The 15,628-nt window shown below is 34.0% G+C and overlaps 1 protein-coding gene across 2 annotated transcripts in view; it reads left to right on the plus strand.

Moving 5' to 3' along the window:
• The window catches only part of MED13L (mediator complex subunit 13L), a 253,953-nt gene that overhangs the window by 120,128 nt on the left and 118,197 nt on the right, over positions 1-15,628 (plus strand). For both annotated transcript variants that reach the window (XM_074356208.1, XM_074356209.1), the window contains exon 3: positions 8,189-8,273. In XM_074356208.1, coding sequence (XP_074212309.1) covers positions 8,189-8,273 — 85 coding nt within the window. The remainder of the gene's footprint in view (positions 1-8,188; positions 8,274-15,628) is intronic.

The following is a 15,628-nucleotide window of genomic DNA, read 5'->3' on the forward strand; positions in this document are numbered from 1 at the left end:
CAAACTCTGAAATCCAACAGCTGAAAGTTGCTCAAGCATTTTGCTGTTTCACAAAAACTCATTTGCTCTGCATAACCATATTTTAAAAAAGCTGTTTATTTGGCCTCAAATTTTTGTGAACCAGACCTAACCTTTTCAGTTATTTGCTTATTTTTGATTCTTTACTGTTTTAACAAATTTTCACATGTACAAATTGTTTTGTTAGTTTTATAGCATATTCCTAGCGTAAAATACAGTAGTGTTGTAGAAAGTTTAAAAAGATACTAACCATTTTTTTAAAAAAATGTTTAACTATACAGAGTCTGCTAACCTGAAAAAATACTTTTCAGCATTTTGGTTTAACATATAATCTTTCAGTTCCTGCCTAGTATATGTATTTTCCCTATTGACTACCAAAGTTCCCATAAACAATAACACAGCAGCATAATGCATGAACCCACAAAAGACGGTAATTGTATGGGGGTGTGGAGAAGTACTTCACTTTTCAAAGTCCTGTAAGATGATTGACTTTACATGTTGTCAATATAATGTGGCTTATGACTTTTTTTTTTCAGTTTAAATTAGGTCTTTTATATTTATAATTCAGACCTTTGCTGGGTGCAGTGATTGATAGAAGCTGGGTGAAATGATAGACTAATATAAAATAATTATTCTATATTCCCATTCTTAATCAAAGTTACCTTTTTTTGCTGTTTTACTTTAAATAAAAAGCAGATTTTCTGTTTTGGTGTGTCATTTTTACGTAAAAGAAGATAAATTATTTTGTAATAAAAGTAAGCTAATGGAAAAGAAAAAGGGATTAATACTATTGTTGAATTTTGTAGTCTTATGGTAAAAGAAGATAGGTCAATAATAGTTACAGTTAAAATGACTGAAAAAGATTCTGTAATTTTTACTTGTAAAGAATTGGGTATATAGAGTGAGATTGCTTAATTAGGGCCTATTCTATTTGTCATGGACTGTCTAGCTCAAGTACAAGTGAGGTAACCATCAGGTCTCAAGGATATGGCACTGAGCCTCGTCTAAGAAACCTTTGTGTATGAAGTCTTCATACTAGTCGTCATCTCTCTCTCTCTCTTTTGGGCAGATGTTATTTTTGCTACATTTGCTGTTTTAACCTGTCAGTTAAAAAATAATTACTATGTCAGTATGGCTGGCGGCTCATATAGGAAAAATATGCTGTCTCTTAATCAAAGGTGATTACAGTTTTTTCCTGTCTGTAAATGTGCTTGTTGTGTAACGAGAATGCATTAGTCTCAGCCTGATGTACGAAATGAAAGGAAGCAAGAAGCAGCACCATTGTTATCACTCCAGGCGTGTCTAATGAATCGTGTTTCCATGTTCTCTTGGTCACGCTGTAGAGTGCCCTCAGCCAGGGCTAAGCCTCCTGTAAAATGCTCTTTAAGATTATTGTAGCAAGAACAGAAATGCTGGATGAGTGGGGGTGGGGAGAGAATGCCAGCGAGACAGCTGCATTTCAAACAGTTACAGCTGCAAGGATTACTCACTGTAATAGCAGTGACAGACAGCTGTTTGAGCTTTAGTGTAAAAGGCAATTTGGGGACTTGCCCTGTCAGAATTTTAGTAGCAATCGTGTGTGTGTGTGTGTGTGTGTGTGTGTGTGTGTGTGTGTGTGTGTGTGTGTGTGCGTGCAAAATCAGGTTGTGTCTGAAGAGTGGAAGGAAATATTTTTAATTCTTATTGCTCAACTGTGCCACGCGGAAATCATAAGCTGAGTCATCTTGATGAAAGTCTATCTTAGAGGAAGTTTATAAAATGTTTATTTTGTAGTATTGATGGATTTAAATATAAATGTTCTAACTGAATCACATACCTGGTTTTCCTCTTTTGGAGTTTAATTTTATCTTGTGGTGATTCCTGTCCTAAGAGTGTTGATCTTTCTTATAATTTCTGAGCTATTTTTTAAGTATACAGCTGTTTAATAAATAATAGTAGACTTATTTTTAAAAACCTGTTTCAAATATGATATATCTTTTTAAAGGTAGTGCATGTTCATTGAAAAGCTCTAATATACACAAAGAGGCAGAGAAGAAAATAATTATTATAGTAATCAAAGATAACGTGATTTTGATGGTTGTTCTTCTGGCCCTTTTTATACTTATGCGTATTATATGACAGTTAAGAACATATTGATAGCTTGAAAGGTTAAAAATGTAATAATTACTTTAAAATCTTTGAAAGGAGTAGCAAATGGGGGCAAGTTTAGTCCTTAGAAGTCAAGTAACAGCCATTGTGCAAGAAAGATTTCTTTTTCATTGTGTAGCTATTACAGTAACATTGCAGCCTGACTGTTTTCTGTAGCAATTGTCTTTTGAAGTTCTTGTTCAATTTATCTAGAAATTTAGTTTTATGGTCTCCTTCAATTGAAAGTTTAGTGGCTTTACGCAGAGTTCTATGATCCATTGAAATGCTAACTTGGGTCATGTCTCAACTGCTACAGTGCTGTGTAGAAACCATCATTAAAATTCTGGTTATCCTGCAACTGGCAGAGAACTCATGCTGTTAGAGATTCCTTAGTTAGGCACTAGACTGGTAAATTTAGAATCACAACTGTGATTTTGTCTGATGAACGTTATCAGTGTTGGTAGTTATTTAAAGTGGCAAGCAGGTCGAAACAAATGGAGCATTTCGATACATCTCTTCTATCCTTAATTCTTACTTGATTGGTGAATTGACATTGGGAAAGTTAAAATCCATTTCAACATAGATATGTTAAGTGATACCAAATATTCTACACCCATGAGCAATTCAAGGAAATCAGGGCTCTAAGTGGGTTAAATTTGATGTAAGTGATAAGTCCATTTAGTTATTAATGACTTCAAGTATAGATTTTACAAGGCAGTCAATAACATAACTGTGATCAATCAATAGTGTTGTATGTAATTGGATTTTTGTGGGTATAATGCTATATTTCAGAATTAATGTAGCATTGTGCTACTTTGTTACTTAATTTTTTGTAAGTCAATTTTAAGAAAGTAGATACTGTAAATCAGCTATACCCCATTTTTTTAAAAAAGCAGATACTTCAACATTCTCTATATATTTAAAGTGTTTCATTTGTTGCAAACCTTAAAATTAAATTGATAACTGTTTTCTTATTATAATGTTTGCTTAGTGCAGTTCTTTTATAGATTTAAGTTAAAAAACTAGTGGGCTTTATATATTGCAGATAAAGTTTGAACACAAAGGCAGTGGGAAAATTATAAATCCTAGATTCAGCGCTGCATTATCTCGAGCAGTTTGTCACTGAAATCTAACTGGAAATAATCTTCTTGTTTCATGTACCTTGCTTTAATCTATTTGTATTTCTGGAGTTTGGAGCACAATTTGATTTTCAGTAATTTTAATGACTGAATAAGGAGTGCCATCCGTGAGAGTGTACCTCCCCCTTCAGTGTTTGCAATGGCCAATGTGGTTACTGAACTCAATGTTCTGGATAATAGGTTTCATTAGTTTTGATGCCTGAGGTAAAAAAGCAGTAGGTGGGAGTAAGAAGTGTTTTTGATGTCTAGACGTTCATTTCAGCTGTTGCTGCAATGTGATACATTAAAAGGAAATATGTATCATAGCTCAGAGGAAATATGTATTCTTTGAAAGTAATTCTACTTTTAAACTGTGTAAGACAGGGTGACCTGAATTCTAAAAGCATGAGCTTGAATTTCTTCAAGGTTTCACAATCTTAATGCTCCTCCCTACCCTATTCCATTCTACCTCCTCCCATTTTTTCCCCTTCAAGTAAAGTATGTCAGTTTCATTTGCCGAATTGGAAGAGAGATCTTTCCAAGATCTCTGCTGGGAAACACAAAATCATTGAAGTGTATGCTGCTTTGATATTTTGCCATATTGACTTTCTTCTTCAACCTTTTATATGGTTTTTCTTTCAAAGAAGCTTATTAATTCTGCAAGGAGCCGTGCTTCTCAAAGTTGAAAGAAGTTGTATTACAGTTTGTGAGGATTTTGAAAAATTACTTGGGCACCAAGTAGTAATGACTGCTATTTAAAATTTCCTTTCTAAAACAGTGTCTCTCTCCCCAAAGAAAAACATTTATATAGTACGTTTGCAGTTTAAATATTTGATTATGAGTATTACTATATTAAAAATGGTTGAATAACAGCAATTTAAACAAATTTTGATTATAGCTTTTGCAATTTAAGTGAGATAACTTTAGTGCCAGAATAGTTTTTAAGTAGGCAGCTGTGGTACTACTTAGTTTTATTTTTCAGTTTCAGTCTGGCTATAATAGACCACAGAATGTTTTAATTTAGGTATTCTTTATTTTGGTTGATTTTTCCAGTGTATTGTACATACATTTTAATTCTCTTGATGCCCCACCCCCCAGATTATTAATAAAGTTTTAGAGAAATTCTTCCATTATATGTAAGTTGACTTACAAATAATATAGAGATAGCCTTCTTGCTAATTTATATTCTTAAGGAGTTAATAAGCATTTAAGTTGAAACTTGAAAGATCAAAAGAATTAGAGGCCTTTTTTTTAAGATGAAGACAGTGTACCCTGGGAGATTATAGGTTTCATAAAGATAGGGCCCAACACCTGCTGACCTTGTAAAATTCTTAGCAGCTGCTTTACTTCTCAGTCCACCTTGGAAGGGAGATAGATAATTAAACAATAAATGCATCTTATTTCATTGATAGAAAACAACCTAGATTAACTACTTTCTGGCTGATTCTCATACCCCTGCTTCTCCAGTGCTTTCTGAAGAATCTCAATATCAAGCAAATGAAATGTTGGTTTAAATTTTACCTTGGGAAGAGTGTCTCAGATAAATTAGCTTAAAAAGGTGTTACATGATTTTTTTTGACTTTACTATGGAGTTGTACAAATAGATTGCAGAAGCAATTTCAGTTTTGTTTAAACTTTGAAAAGATTATATGCAGCTATTTAGAAAACATTAATTTAAGGGGCAAATTGTGGATCCAAGGGGAAGTTTAGCTTAAGTGTCAGAGATTGCCTTTCTAGGCAATACTAAGAATAAAAGAAGGAGTGGGGTGGATTGGGTTAACAACAGAAACCTTAGGGAGAAGTGTGATGTAATGGAAAGAGCATGTTGTGTTAAAAGTTAGAAAACGTGGCTTTGAATCCCATCTCTGCTGCTAATCCTCTTTACTAGATACAAGGTGATTTTAGATTGAAGCTAATTCCAGTGAAATTTGAAACGTATGTGCACACGTAATAACAAGTCAACTCAAAACATGTTTATGAATATCTGAAATGTCATAGTCAGTGCAGTTATGAAAATAAATTGCTTCCCCTTGAGGAGTATAATTAATAGAATAATTTGTATATGTACTATTTGTAAAAGTAGATATAAAATTCATTTGATGTTGTTAGCTGTTGAGTATGACTACATTTAACGCTAATAAATACATTTTTTAATGTATTAGTTATGTGACCTTGGGCAAGTTTAAGAATTTTAAGCCTTAGTTTTCTTGTTTATAAAATGGAGATTAGAATAAACTGCCTGTATTGATCAGAGTTCTCAGTTGCAGACTGAAAAGAAGTTGATTAAGAGAATATCGAGTGTTCACTTGTAGGATCAGTGCCTCAAAACTGGTTTGGTGAGAAAACTGGTGCTGTTACCACCGAGCACTAGATCCTGCAGTACTTCTTGCTACTTCAACATCAGGAAACTTGATCTTGCGGCCTCTGTTTTTAGTGCTGACAGAAAGATCTCTCCATTTCACTGCTTTTTGTGTCACTAGATCCAGACTCAAAAGTGTGTTGCAGGAGCATCAGTAGAGTTTAGGTTATATATCCTTGTCCCTATTGCAGGAGAATCAGTATTTTCAGTTCCTGTTAGGGATGATTGACCATCTTTGTCCCCAACCAGAACTTATGAAATAGGCAATTCCCAGAGTTGGAAGAAGTCAGATACTGAGTGGCTAAAGTGAATATCACATGCTCTGCTCTGTCTCATAGTGTTGTGATGTAAAGCAGCCCCCCCCATTTGTATATAGCACTTGATTGAAACTTGGTATATAGAATAAAGCCTCAGAAAATGAGAAAGATTGTTTTCTGGATAGAAAACTCATCTTGATTGTAAGCTATTTTACTCTTATTATTATTTTAAAATAAAAGACATTTAGTCTTCAATAGCTATTGTGCAAATGATTCAAAGTAATTTTCCCTCTCAGTGGTTTTCAAAGTCTCTATTTGCTTTTTGAGAGCATTCCTAATTTCTGGCCCGGGGCTTGAGATATAATACAGCCAAGAAGTATTGGCCAGTGAATGTTGGCAAAATATCTATTATTACATTCCAAAAATTCCATTCTGGATTTAACTTATTTAGACATTCATTGAAACATATATCACTCTTGGAATTTTGTATGAAAAATAATAAGAAATAAAGTATGATCTGACTGTTACTTTCCACAAGTTTAATTACTATATATAGACAGTAATTAAAAGAGTTAGCATGTTAATGCCTTAACCTTAAGTTTGTGGTTTAAATTGATAGTGATTATTATAGTGGTTAATCTTTGATCACAGTTGTTTGAGGCTTGTTATTGCCTGTTATTCTATTTTAAAGTGTGTTTGAAGATGCTAATTATAAAAGTTTTTTTAAAATGTACAGAATACATGTCACCAACTTGGAAGAAAATCTTGGAAAGAATAAGACACTTGTTTCACAAATGCTGCATCACCAGTACTCTTTATGGCACAAAAGACTATTATGTAGAAAAAATTGAAACTGGTGACTGAGTTGAAGAGTAATTCAGAAGAGTTGGACTTCGAAGGTTGATACAGTTTTAAGAACTTTAAACTTACATTAGGAAAGAAAAGCAAATGAATATGAGATGTTCCTTTTACTGAAATGTTAGCTTTCTTTCTCACTCAAGAAAAGCTCTACCCAAAAGATAAATGTATGTGAATAGAGATTCATGACTCCTTCTTTAGAGGATTGTAGAAAAATTTTGGATGTTTGTCTTGAATAGAGATAATCCATTGCTAGCAGGAATGTTTGTTCATTTCCTGTGCTTTATTTCTGTATCTCTAGCTATAAATAATATAAAATGTCTCTGACAGAGGTTAATTTGGAAAAATTTGCTAATTCATGATTGGCCACATAGACAGGAAGATTAAAAAAAAAACTACCTGACATCCTAAGAAAAAAATATTTATCCAGTTTTAGCATTTTAGAAAAGTCCTGTTGATAAAGCTCTTGAATGTTATTATACTTTTTTGAATTCTAATTGGAGAGTTTGGAGATGCATTTTGAGATGTCAGTTGGTGTGGTAAATGCATTAAAAATGCGTTGTGGATTTAACATGTATCTAAATTCTTTGTCATAATTTTCTCTTGTGAATGCTTTTGTCCAGACAATAGCTAAAAGGGAGAGGAAATTTTCTTTTGCAAATGTTTGCATCCTTTCGATTTTTTGCTATGTTGAAATGAACTATATAATTTCGAAGAAAATAAACTATTTTCTCTAGGGTGTTTTATACTTTTTACATATGAAAAGAACATTAGGAATGCAGAAGGCGTTGTTAATCTGTTAGATTCTCTTGTGTTTGAGTTACTTGTGGCTTAATGTTACAGCATATTTCAAAGGCAAATATGATACTTCCCAAAATGTCAAACATCAGTGGAACTATAAGTTCAGGAAATAAATTTGATGTTATATTAAGATTTAATTTTCTCACAATCTCCCTAAAATTATGTCCTTAAAATCCCGTTCAGATACTGTTTTTAAAACATTTAAATAAATTTGTGTAATGTCATTTTTGGGGTGTTTTTTCCTTTTGATTTTCTCTCTGAAATACCTATGATAACCTTTGTATTAATTTGTGTCATTTTGTTACTTTAAATAGAACTTTAACAAAATTATTCCTGGTGACACTTTTAGGTAGAAAGATTAATTTGAGAATTTTGAGTGATTTCAAACTTTGAAGAAGCAGCTTGAAAGACCTTATGAGAGGGGGATGCCTGTATTTCAATGACGTTAAAATTAAAACACATCATTCACTTCTGTATATAAATATTTATATCTTTGGGCAAGAATTTAATGTATTTTCTTTGTTTCAGTGTGAATTAATCTACTTAAATTAGCTCATTAACTTTGCTTTAGAAAAATGTTTTAAAAGCTTCTTTTATTTTTATTTGGATTTCCTGCTCACTGGTCCATTTTTGTTTTGTTTTGTTTTCAGTTGTGGAAGAAGGACTCTGGGAAAATGGCCTTTCCTATGAATGCCGGACGCTGCTCTTCAAAGCAATCCACAATCTGTTAGAAAGGTAAGAGAAGGAACAGCATCACAGTGGTTTTGAGACACACAAGAATAATGCTAGATACTCGGAGGGTTTCCTGTAATTCTCAAAACACTTTCACATACAACTTTATAAAAATAAAATTATGTAAATCTGATTTCTTTTTATATTGATTTAATTTCAAACTTAAGAGAATTTTCAGGACTAGCACAGAGAACTCGATATATCCCTTTACACAGATTCACTAACAGTTTTTCTTTTGTCCAGTTTGCTTTATAATTTGTGTAATTCCTCACTCTCTCACCCATCCTACCTTCTCCCCCCCAGCTTGTGTCATGTGTGTGCGCATGCATGCATGTGGTTAAGTTTATTCCCTGAACTGCTTGAGAGTAATTTGCACACTTGAGATTCTTCTCTTTTTATGACTGCAAAGTATTTCCTAAGGACAAGCACATCCTCTCATATAAGCCCAGTAAAATTATGAGAATTAGGAAATGGAACACTGATAAAATGCCATTATCCAGTCCGCAGTTTAACTCAGATGTTACCTGTCGTCGTTATGTTCTTTTTAGCTTAACCACTCCCCCACCCCACCCCCAAGATCAGTCTGTGATCATACATTATATTTAGTTCTCATGTCTCTAAATCTACAAGAGTTCCTTAACCTTTTTCTTTCTTGACATTGACATTTTGGATGAGTTCAGGCCATATGTTTTACATAATGCCCCTCAATTTGAGATCGTTCCATCATTATTGGATTCAAGTTTTGCTTTTTTAGTAGGAATATTATAGGTGTCCTTCTCAGTGTTAATTCTGTTTGTTAATTCTGTCTTTGTAATTAATAATTAATCTTCGGCCAGATCTGGTGACATTTGTAATTATCCACCTTGTTGTCAGATTTTGAATCACTTGTTTTATCCTCTGTTGGTAGTCTTTGTCTATATTAGTTATTGCAATCTTAATTTTCAAATATCACCATTCCTTCTATTTTTATTAGTTGGCATTCTTTTGTGAGAAAGAGCTTTTCATTTTCCCCCATGTGTCTGTATGTATGTATTTGTTTAACTTCCCTTACTCTTTCTTTATAAATTTGGGGAAAAGGGACTCCCGTTTTACCCAAGGAATTATAATTTATTGCTGTCATTTATTTTGATGCATAAGTTCTTCTAGCTTTGGCTGGGGGAAAGCACTTTCTGATGGCTCCTGTGGTTTTTTGACCTGTCCTCATCATGTTTGAGCACCTCTTCACTTCCTGGGATGACAATATGTCCCACGTTCTGGATGGTGCTTTAAGGGGAGAAATAGATGAGAAACAATGGATTATTTAAGAACTTCGATAGGAAAAACTTTTTTTACTTCTCTTCCTCAGTTTTTGTATAATCCTCTTGGGTGATCAAAAGGACACCTTTGAAAGGACATTGTAGTACCATTAAGTTATTTTTTTTATCTATTAAAATTATTTTATTTATTTTTTTGTGGGGGCAGTTAATTAGGTTTATTTATCTATTTTAATGGAGTACTAGGAATTGAACCCAGGACCTCGCGCTTGCTAAGCAGGCACTCGGCCGCTGAGCCATAACCCAACCCCAAGTTCTTATCCAAGCTGTTATTTAGGGTAGCATCACTACAGTATCACCGTTTAGGATTCTCAAGTTAGAGTTGATTAGTTGTCATAATTTAAGTCAGTCAAAAAGATTTTTCCCACCAAATTTCTTTTTCATTCTGAATTTTTGTTTCTAATTCTATGATTTGGAGCAAACTTAGAGGCTGTTGGCAAGGCAGTATAATTTAGAAGCATTGGTTTTAAGAGTTGAGTACTCTTAAATATTTCAAATATTTGGTAATTCTCTGTCTCTTTACAAAACAAAACAAAACAAAACAAAACAAGGTTACACAAAATTCCCTTCAGGAAAATGTGGATAATTTACTACTTCCATAATCCTATGCCAGAATAAAGCTCTTTAACCTTTAAACACAGTCCTTTTTACATAAATTTTTAATGTATATGGAACAAAGTACATATCTTTAAAAATTGTAACTAACTGTAATGTTTTTATATTATAATTTCTTCTTTTCAGAAAAAATATTGATGAATTTGTGATTGATTTTTTTTTTTTTTTTGTATTTTGTATTTTAAGTGATATCATGTTTCTTTTTGGGGAGAAAATTAGAAAAGCAGGGAAACTAGGAGAAAAAAAGAAATGCAGATTATTTTGTGCTCATGCATTCATAATTTGTGATAGAAACTGTATTCTAGGTCTAGTTGAATTATTATTTCACAAGAAACTTAACTGTGTCATATTCAGTATTCATGCAATTACGCTTGAGGTAGTTCTAAAGAACTTTGGGTTAGACCTCAGTTTGATTTCAGGGTCTGTTACTTGGGCAGTTACCCTAACCGCACTGAGGTGTAGTTGATGCCCTTGAAGTAGAGGATACTATGCATTTTGAGTTTTTGTTAGATGATGTATATGATGCATGCCATGTAATACTTGACCTATTGTTAATATTCAGTAGTTATTAATTCCCTTTTCCCATTTATTGTTTTATATATTTTGATTTGAATTCTATAAGAATTTATTTTGAAACAAATAAAACAGTGTTTCTTTAGAAAAGAAGAATTAAGCTATTCGGCAACCTTCCTGCAATTAGAATGGGAGAGTTGAGATTCTTTTGAAAAATTGTAGTAATTCTTTTGTTCTTTAAAATAATGTCCTCTCTTCATCAAACTTTAAGTAATTGTGTTCTATGAACAAAAATTACCCTATTCATGAGGCATGGAAGCATTTTACATGGTTGTTTTGAGCAAAATATAAAGATACTTATTCATTGTCAACAGAAACTGGGTTTGGCTCATATGTGCTGGCCCCTTTGTTCTTCTCATTGTTTAGACAACTTACTGTAGCTTACCTGTTTACAACCTAAATTTATTGAAATACAGTTTACCGTCTTATCCTTGACACTCTTCTGTTATGTCTTTCCATTTCTATTTAGATAAGATTGACTTGGTTTCCCAGTTTGGATGTTTTGAATTTCTAGCATGAAAGCCAAAATTGAGGTTATTGAAATACATCATCAAGGAATATATCACTTGAAGGTGTCAGTGCTTCCTAAACCATTTTTTCCCCTTTCGTTTGCATATGAACAAAGCCTGTACAATTGATTTATTATTTCTGCTTTTAATTTTTTTGAGCATACAAATTTGTTTCGTTAAAAAGGTATTCCATTAACTGTTCTGAGACACTCTCACTTGCAGCTCAGCAGTAGTCATATGAATTGATCTTCTTTACAAAAGGTGGTGGTTGCTAGTGTGTGCAGAATGATGGGTCACTGCAGAGGTTTATTAATATTTCATTTACTCATTTCTGCAGTACTTTTTTAGTATCTGCATACAGTATGTTGTATACATCTGGCTAGTGTTATCTGACCGTTAAAGGAAAAGTAAACCAAAACACCTCTCTGCTGCCTACCTCAGTATTTTCAAGGTGTCAGACAGAAGCTGACATTATCTGGCTTTAATTTTATGTATCTTTATGGGGGCACACATTTCTAGACGTCCGTTTCTTCCCTACTTGCAGAGACGAGATATTTTGGGTCTTGACTGCCAATTATATAATTATATGATGTGGAAAAATGACTTAAGTTTGCTGAGCCCCTGTTCATTACCTCTAAAATGGTGAAGGATTGTCTTTCTCAGCTTAGTACCTTTCTCATTGTGAAGGCTCAGTAAATGGCTAACACCTGTTAATATTAGCTAACAGAAGTATTGATGTTACTATTTCCAGGGTTGGGCACAACAGTAAAAGTCAGTTAGTCTGTTTACCCAGCTAATTCTGGAATCCCATTCTGTAATATCCTTTTTAATGTGGTGATCCATCCTTTCCTTGACTACTTCTGATTCTGTGAGCACAGCTTCCTTATCTTAATTCTGTTCACTGGGGGTCATATATAATTTATCTAATTCTACTTCCATGTGGTAGCCTGTTTATTATGTTGGTCTCCTGAGTTATTTATTTTTCCTTGTTTGTGTTTCTTATCATATATTATTGACTCCTCTCCCCCTCCCTCCAAACTTCCAGAAATCCCTCTAGTCAGTCCAATTCTCTTCATTTTGATCAACACTGGCCTACTTAAGACATTGTAAGTATTTCATGAAGTATTGCAGTGGCCTCTTTAATCAATCAGGTTAGGCTCAGTTATGCTGCAGTAACAAAAGACCGGAAAGATCTTACTTATGGCAGTTGAGGTGTATTTCTTGGTCGTGCTGCCTGTCCATTGTGAGTCATTTACTACAACATTACTCTAGCCACTTCCCTCCAGGCAGGAATTATGCTGTGGGGGACCCCCTGCCAAAGACTTGTTGGGCTCCTGGTAGAGAGCAAAGAGCAGTGGCAAAATGTGTAATAGCCCGTTGAAGCCTCTGTTCAGAAGTGGTGTATTTCATTAACCAAGACATTTACCACCAAGCTTTTAAAGTCAAATGGCCAGGAAAGTAGTATTCATCAGTGGGAGGTATGGAAGTCACATGGCCAAGCTTGATGTCAGGGTAGGATAGCACATATTTGGGAAAAAGATATAATCTACCATACCTCTTAATTGAGGTCTTCTTTCTTCTAATAATCTACCCTTCAAACTGGTGCTGGTTATATTACTCAAACAGGTATGTTTCTATAATACAACTATAGTATATTAATACATGTCTTTAAAAGCTTTGAGCCCTATTGACTTCTTTTGATATTCTTCACTTGTGATTTCTGAGTCTGAATTTCAGTATCTGAAAGTGTGTGGGCCTTCTAAGTTTTATGGTTTTAGGCTCATACTATCATGCTTATCTTTCCTCTCTTTTGAGAAAGTAATGTGCTTCCTATTAATGATTATCTGTTTTTGGCAAAATGCTCAGAATAATAAAATACCATTAATTTGGTTTTTTACTTTTAATAGAATCTGCTAATTTGACATGACTCTTCTCTCCTCCCACCCTGCTATCCTTTTGCCCCCTCCTTTTAAAAAATAATGCACTAGTTCAGATTGATCTTTGTCAGTCTTCGTAATTTAGTAGGATTCTGTATGTACTTACAATGAGCTTCTCGAAGGTTACATTTCATATTTTAAGTTTAGGTTGTCTCATCTTCTTCACTAACAGAAAAGTACCTTAGCTGTGAATGGATTTTGGAAAACAGAAACCTGCAATCCTTTTTCAGTAGTGTCTTCATTTGGCACTTTTTAATACTGCAGATTTAGTGACTATTATGTTATTATTTGTATAGTGTTCATGATACACCTTATCTTCTCACCTATCTCTATCTAAATGAAGCAAAAGTGGGTTGAAAAGCTTTTTTAAAAATCCAGGAAACGTGTGTAGTGCATATCACCTAGGGATTCATTGTTGCCTCAGTGATTTGCACCACAAATGGGACTTGTGAAAATCTTGCTTTTGTAGCTTTGTAGAAACACTTAAAATGTCTGGCGTATTGCTGTCAAATCGGCATTATGTATGGTACTATACCTTAACTTTAACTTTAACTTTCTTAAGTTTTTAGAATTAAACACAGCTTATTTTGATGGGAGGATTTTTCCCCCCTCTAAAATGCAGGTCATTGCTTTTTGCACAATGGAAGATTACATGGGTCTTTTGAAGCTGTTATGCTCTGTCCTGTCCATGCTTACTTAGGGAGACTTTAATCTGTGGGTATTTGACAGTTATAAAACATAATGGCTCTTCAGAGTAGTCCACTGGTGCTGCTTTCCTAATGGATTGTCAGCATATTCACCCCATGGTAGTTTATAGCACAGCTGTAAAATTGCCTTTGGCCTGGAGCTTCTTGGTTTGCCAAGAGTTGGTGTTTAGAGTGAAGATACTCATTTGGAAAAGTAGAGTAAAAATAACATGGAGAAAATTGGAATTATAATTGTGATAACAGTAACATTATATTTGTAAATTACTAGCTTTCAGTGCCCTGTGGTCTTGTGATCCACTGGAGATGATTATCAAAGGGCAAATGAACAATGTCCTTAGATGTGGTGGTTCAAGGATTTCAAAATTATAAATCTATTCACTAGAGCATAGTGTTTGTACAGCCTTAGTTGAAGAAATGATGATATACCATTGCAACATGAGGGTCCCTGGGTAAATAATGTGATAAGAGGAGCAGGAAATGAATAGTTAGTAAATTCCCATTTTATTGAATTGCAACAGTGTGTACTTTTCCAAAGGAAGTAGAAAAATGAGCGTTTAGATCTAAGGGGCTTATGCCTTAAAGGAAGAGATGCTACAAATGTTATTGACAAGTGAATGAGAGCATGTATCTAATTGTAAATGTCTAGAGAAACATGTACACACTAAGAGTAATCACTTTAATGTTTTTAGGACTAGGAAAGGATTAAAACTTTACTTTTTTATTTTAAATATTTGTTTGTTTGTTTGTTTGTTTATTGTTAGAGGATGATTAGACACAAAATGTTTGAAATTAGAGGAGCTATGTGGTTCTTTGAAATTGCATTAAAATGGATGTTTCAGGTGAGGCTAGTCCTACAAAAGAGCTTAGCCTTACAGAAATTTTGGAAAGGGTGAAAATAATAGGAATTAGTTGGCCAGAGGTGACAGCATCTACTATAGGACACAGTAGGAACCCAAAGTAATGAAGGTAGAAGGGATCAGTTGAAAAAGGCTTCTTCAGCCTTAAATTATATGGGTTTCTTTTATTTGTCTGGGAATTAGGAGCACTGCAGTTTCTAGGGAGGAGACTTGTTTGCATACCTGTTTGGTGTATGTTAGGGTTGGTGAAGTCTTAACGTGTGATGCAGGTGAGGGTGTTCTGGTATGAAGTTATATAAAATGCAGTCTAAGCATCTCTGTAGTTAGATGATAACACTAACTTGCAGTTTAGTTGACGGTGTGGTAGAGAAACACTATCCTTGGACCTTTTCATCTAGAAAACTGTCATACCTCTATTGTTTGAGGGGCACAGAAGGAGCCAGAGCTGGTGGTGGCTCCCTTCTAAACCTCCCAATGGTTCCATCTGAGACACGGTGTGCTGGCTGAGGCTGTGGCTGCTCCTGTGGCTCTTGTAATCTTACATCAAGTCTGCTCCTGGCTTTGGGATTAGAGAGTAAGGTTTACCAACTTCAGAGTCAAATTGTTCTTGTACTTAATTATTTAGAGCCATTTGGCATGACACAGAAATGTTATGTATACACACACATACACATACATACAGCCTAATTTCTTTTTTATATTTCAGCAGCTATTTCTTTTCTTCTTGAAACAGTGATTTTTGGATAGCAGTAGAGGGCTTGGAATTATTTCTAAAGAGAAATAGTTTACAAAAACTTTGCTTTAAGAACATTTTATAAATCTGAGTGTATATGTGTGTGTGTGTGTG

This window comes from Camelus bactrianus, chromosome 32 (assembly GCF_048773025.1).
Source record: "Camelus bactrianus isolate YW-2024 breed Bactrian camel chromosome 32, ASM4877302v1, whole genome shotgun sequence".
Taxonomy (NCBI): Eukaryota; Metazoa; Chordata; class Mammalia; order Artiodactyla; family Camelidae; genus Camelus; species Camelus bactrianus.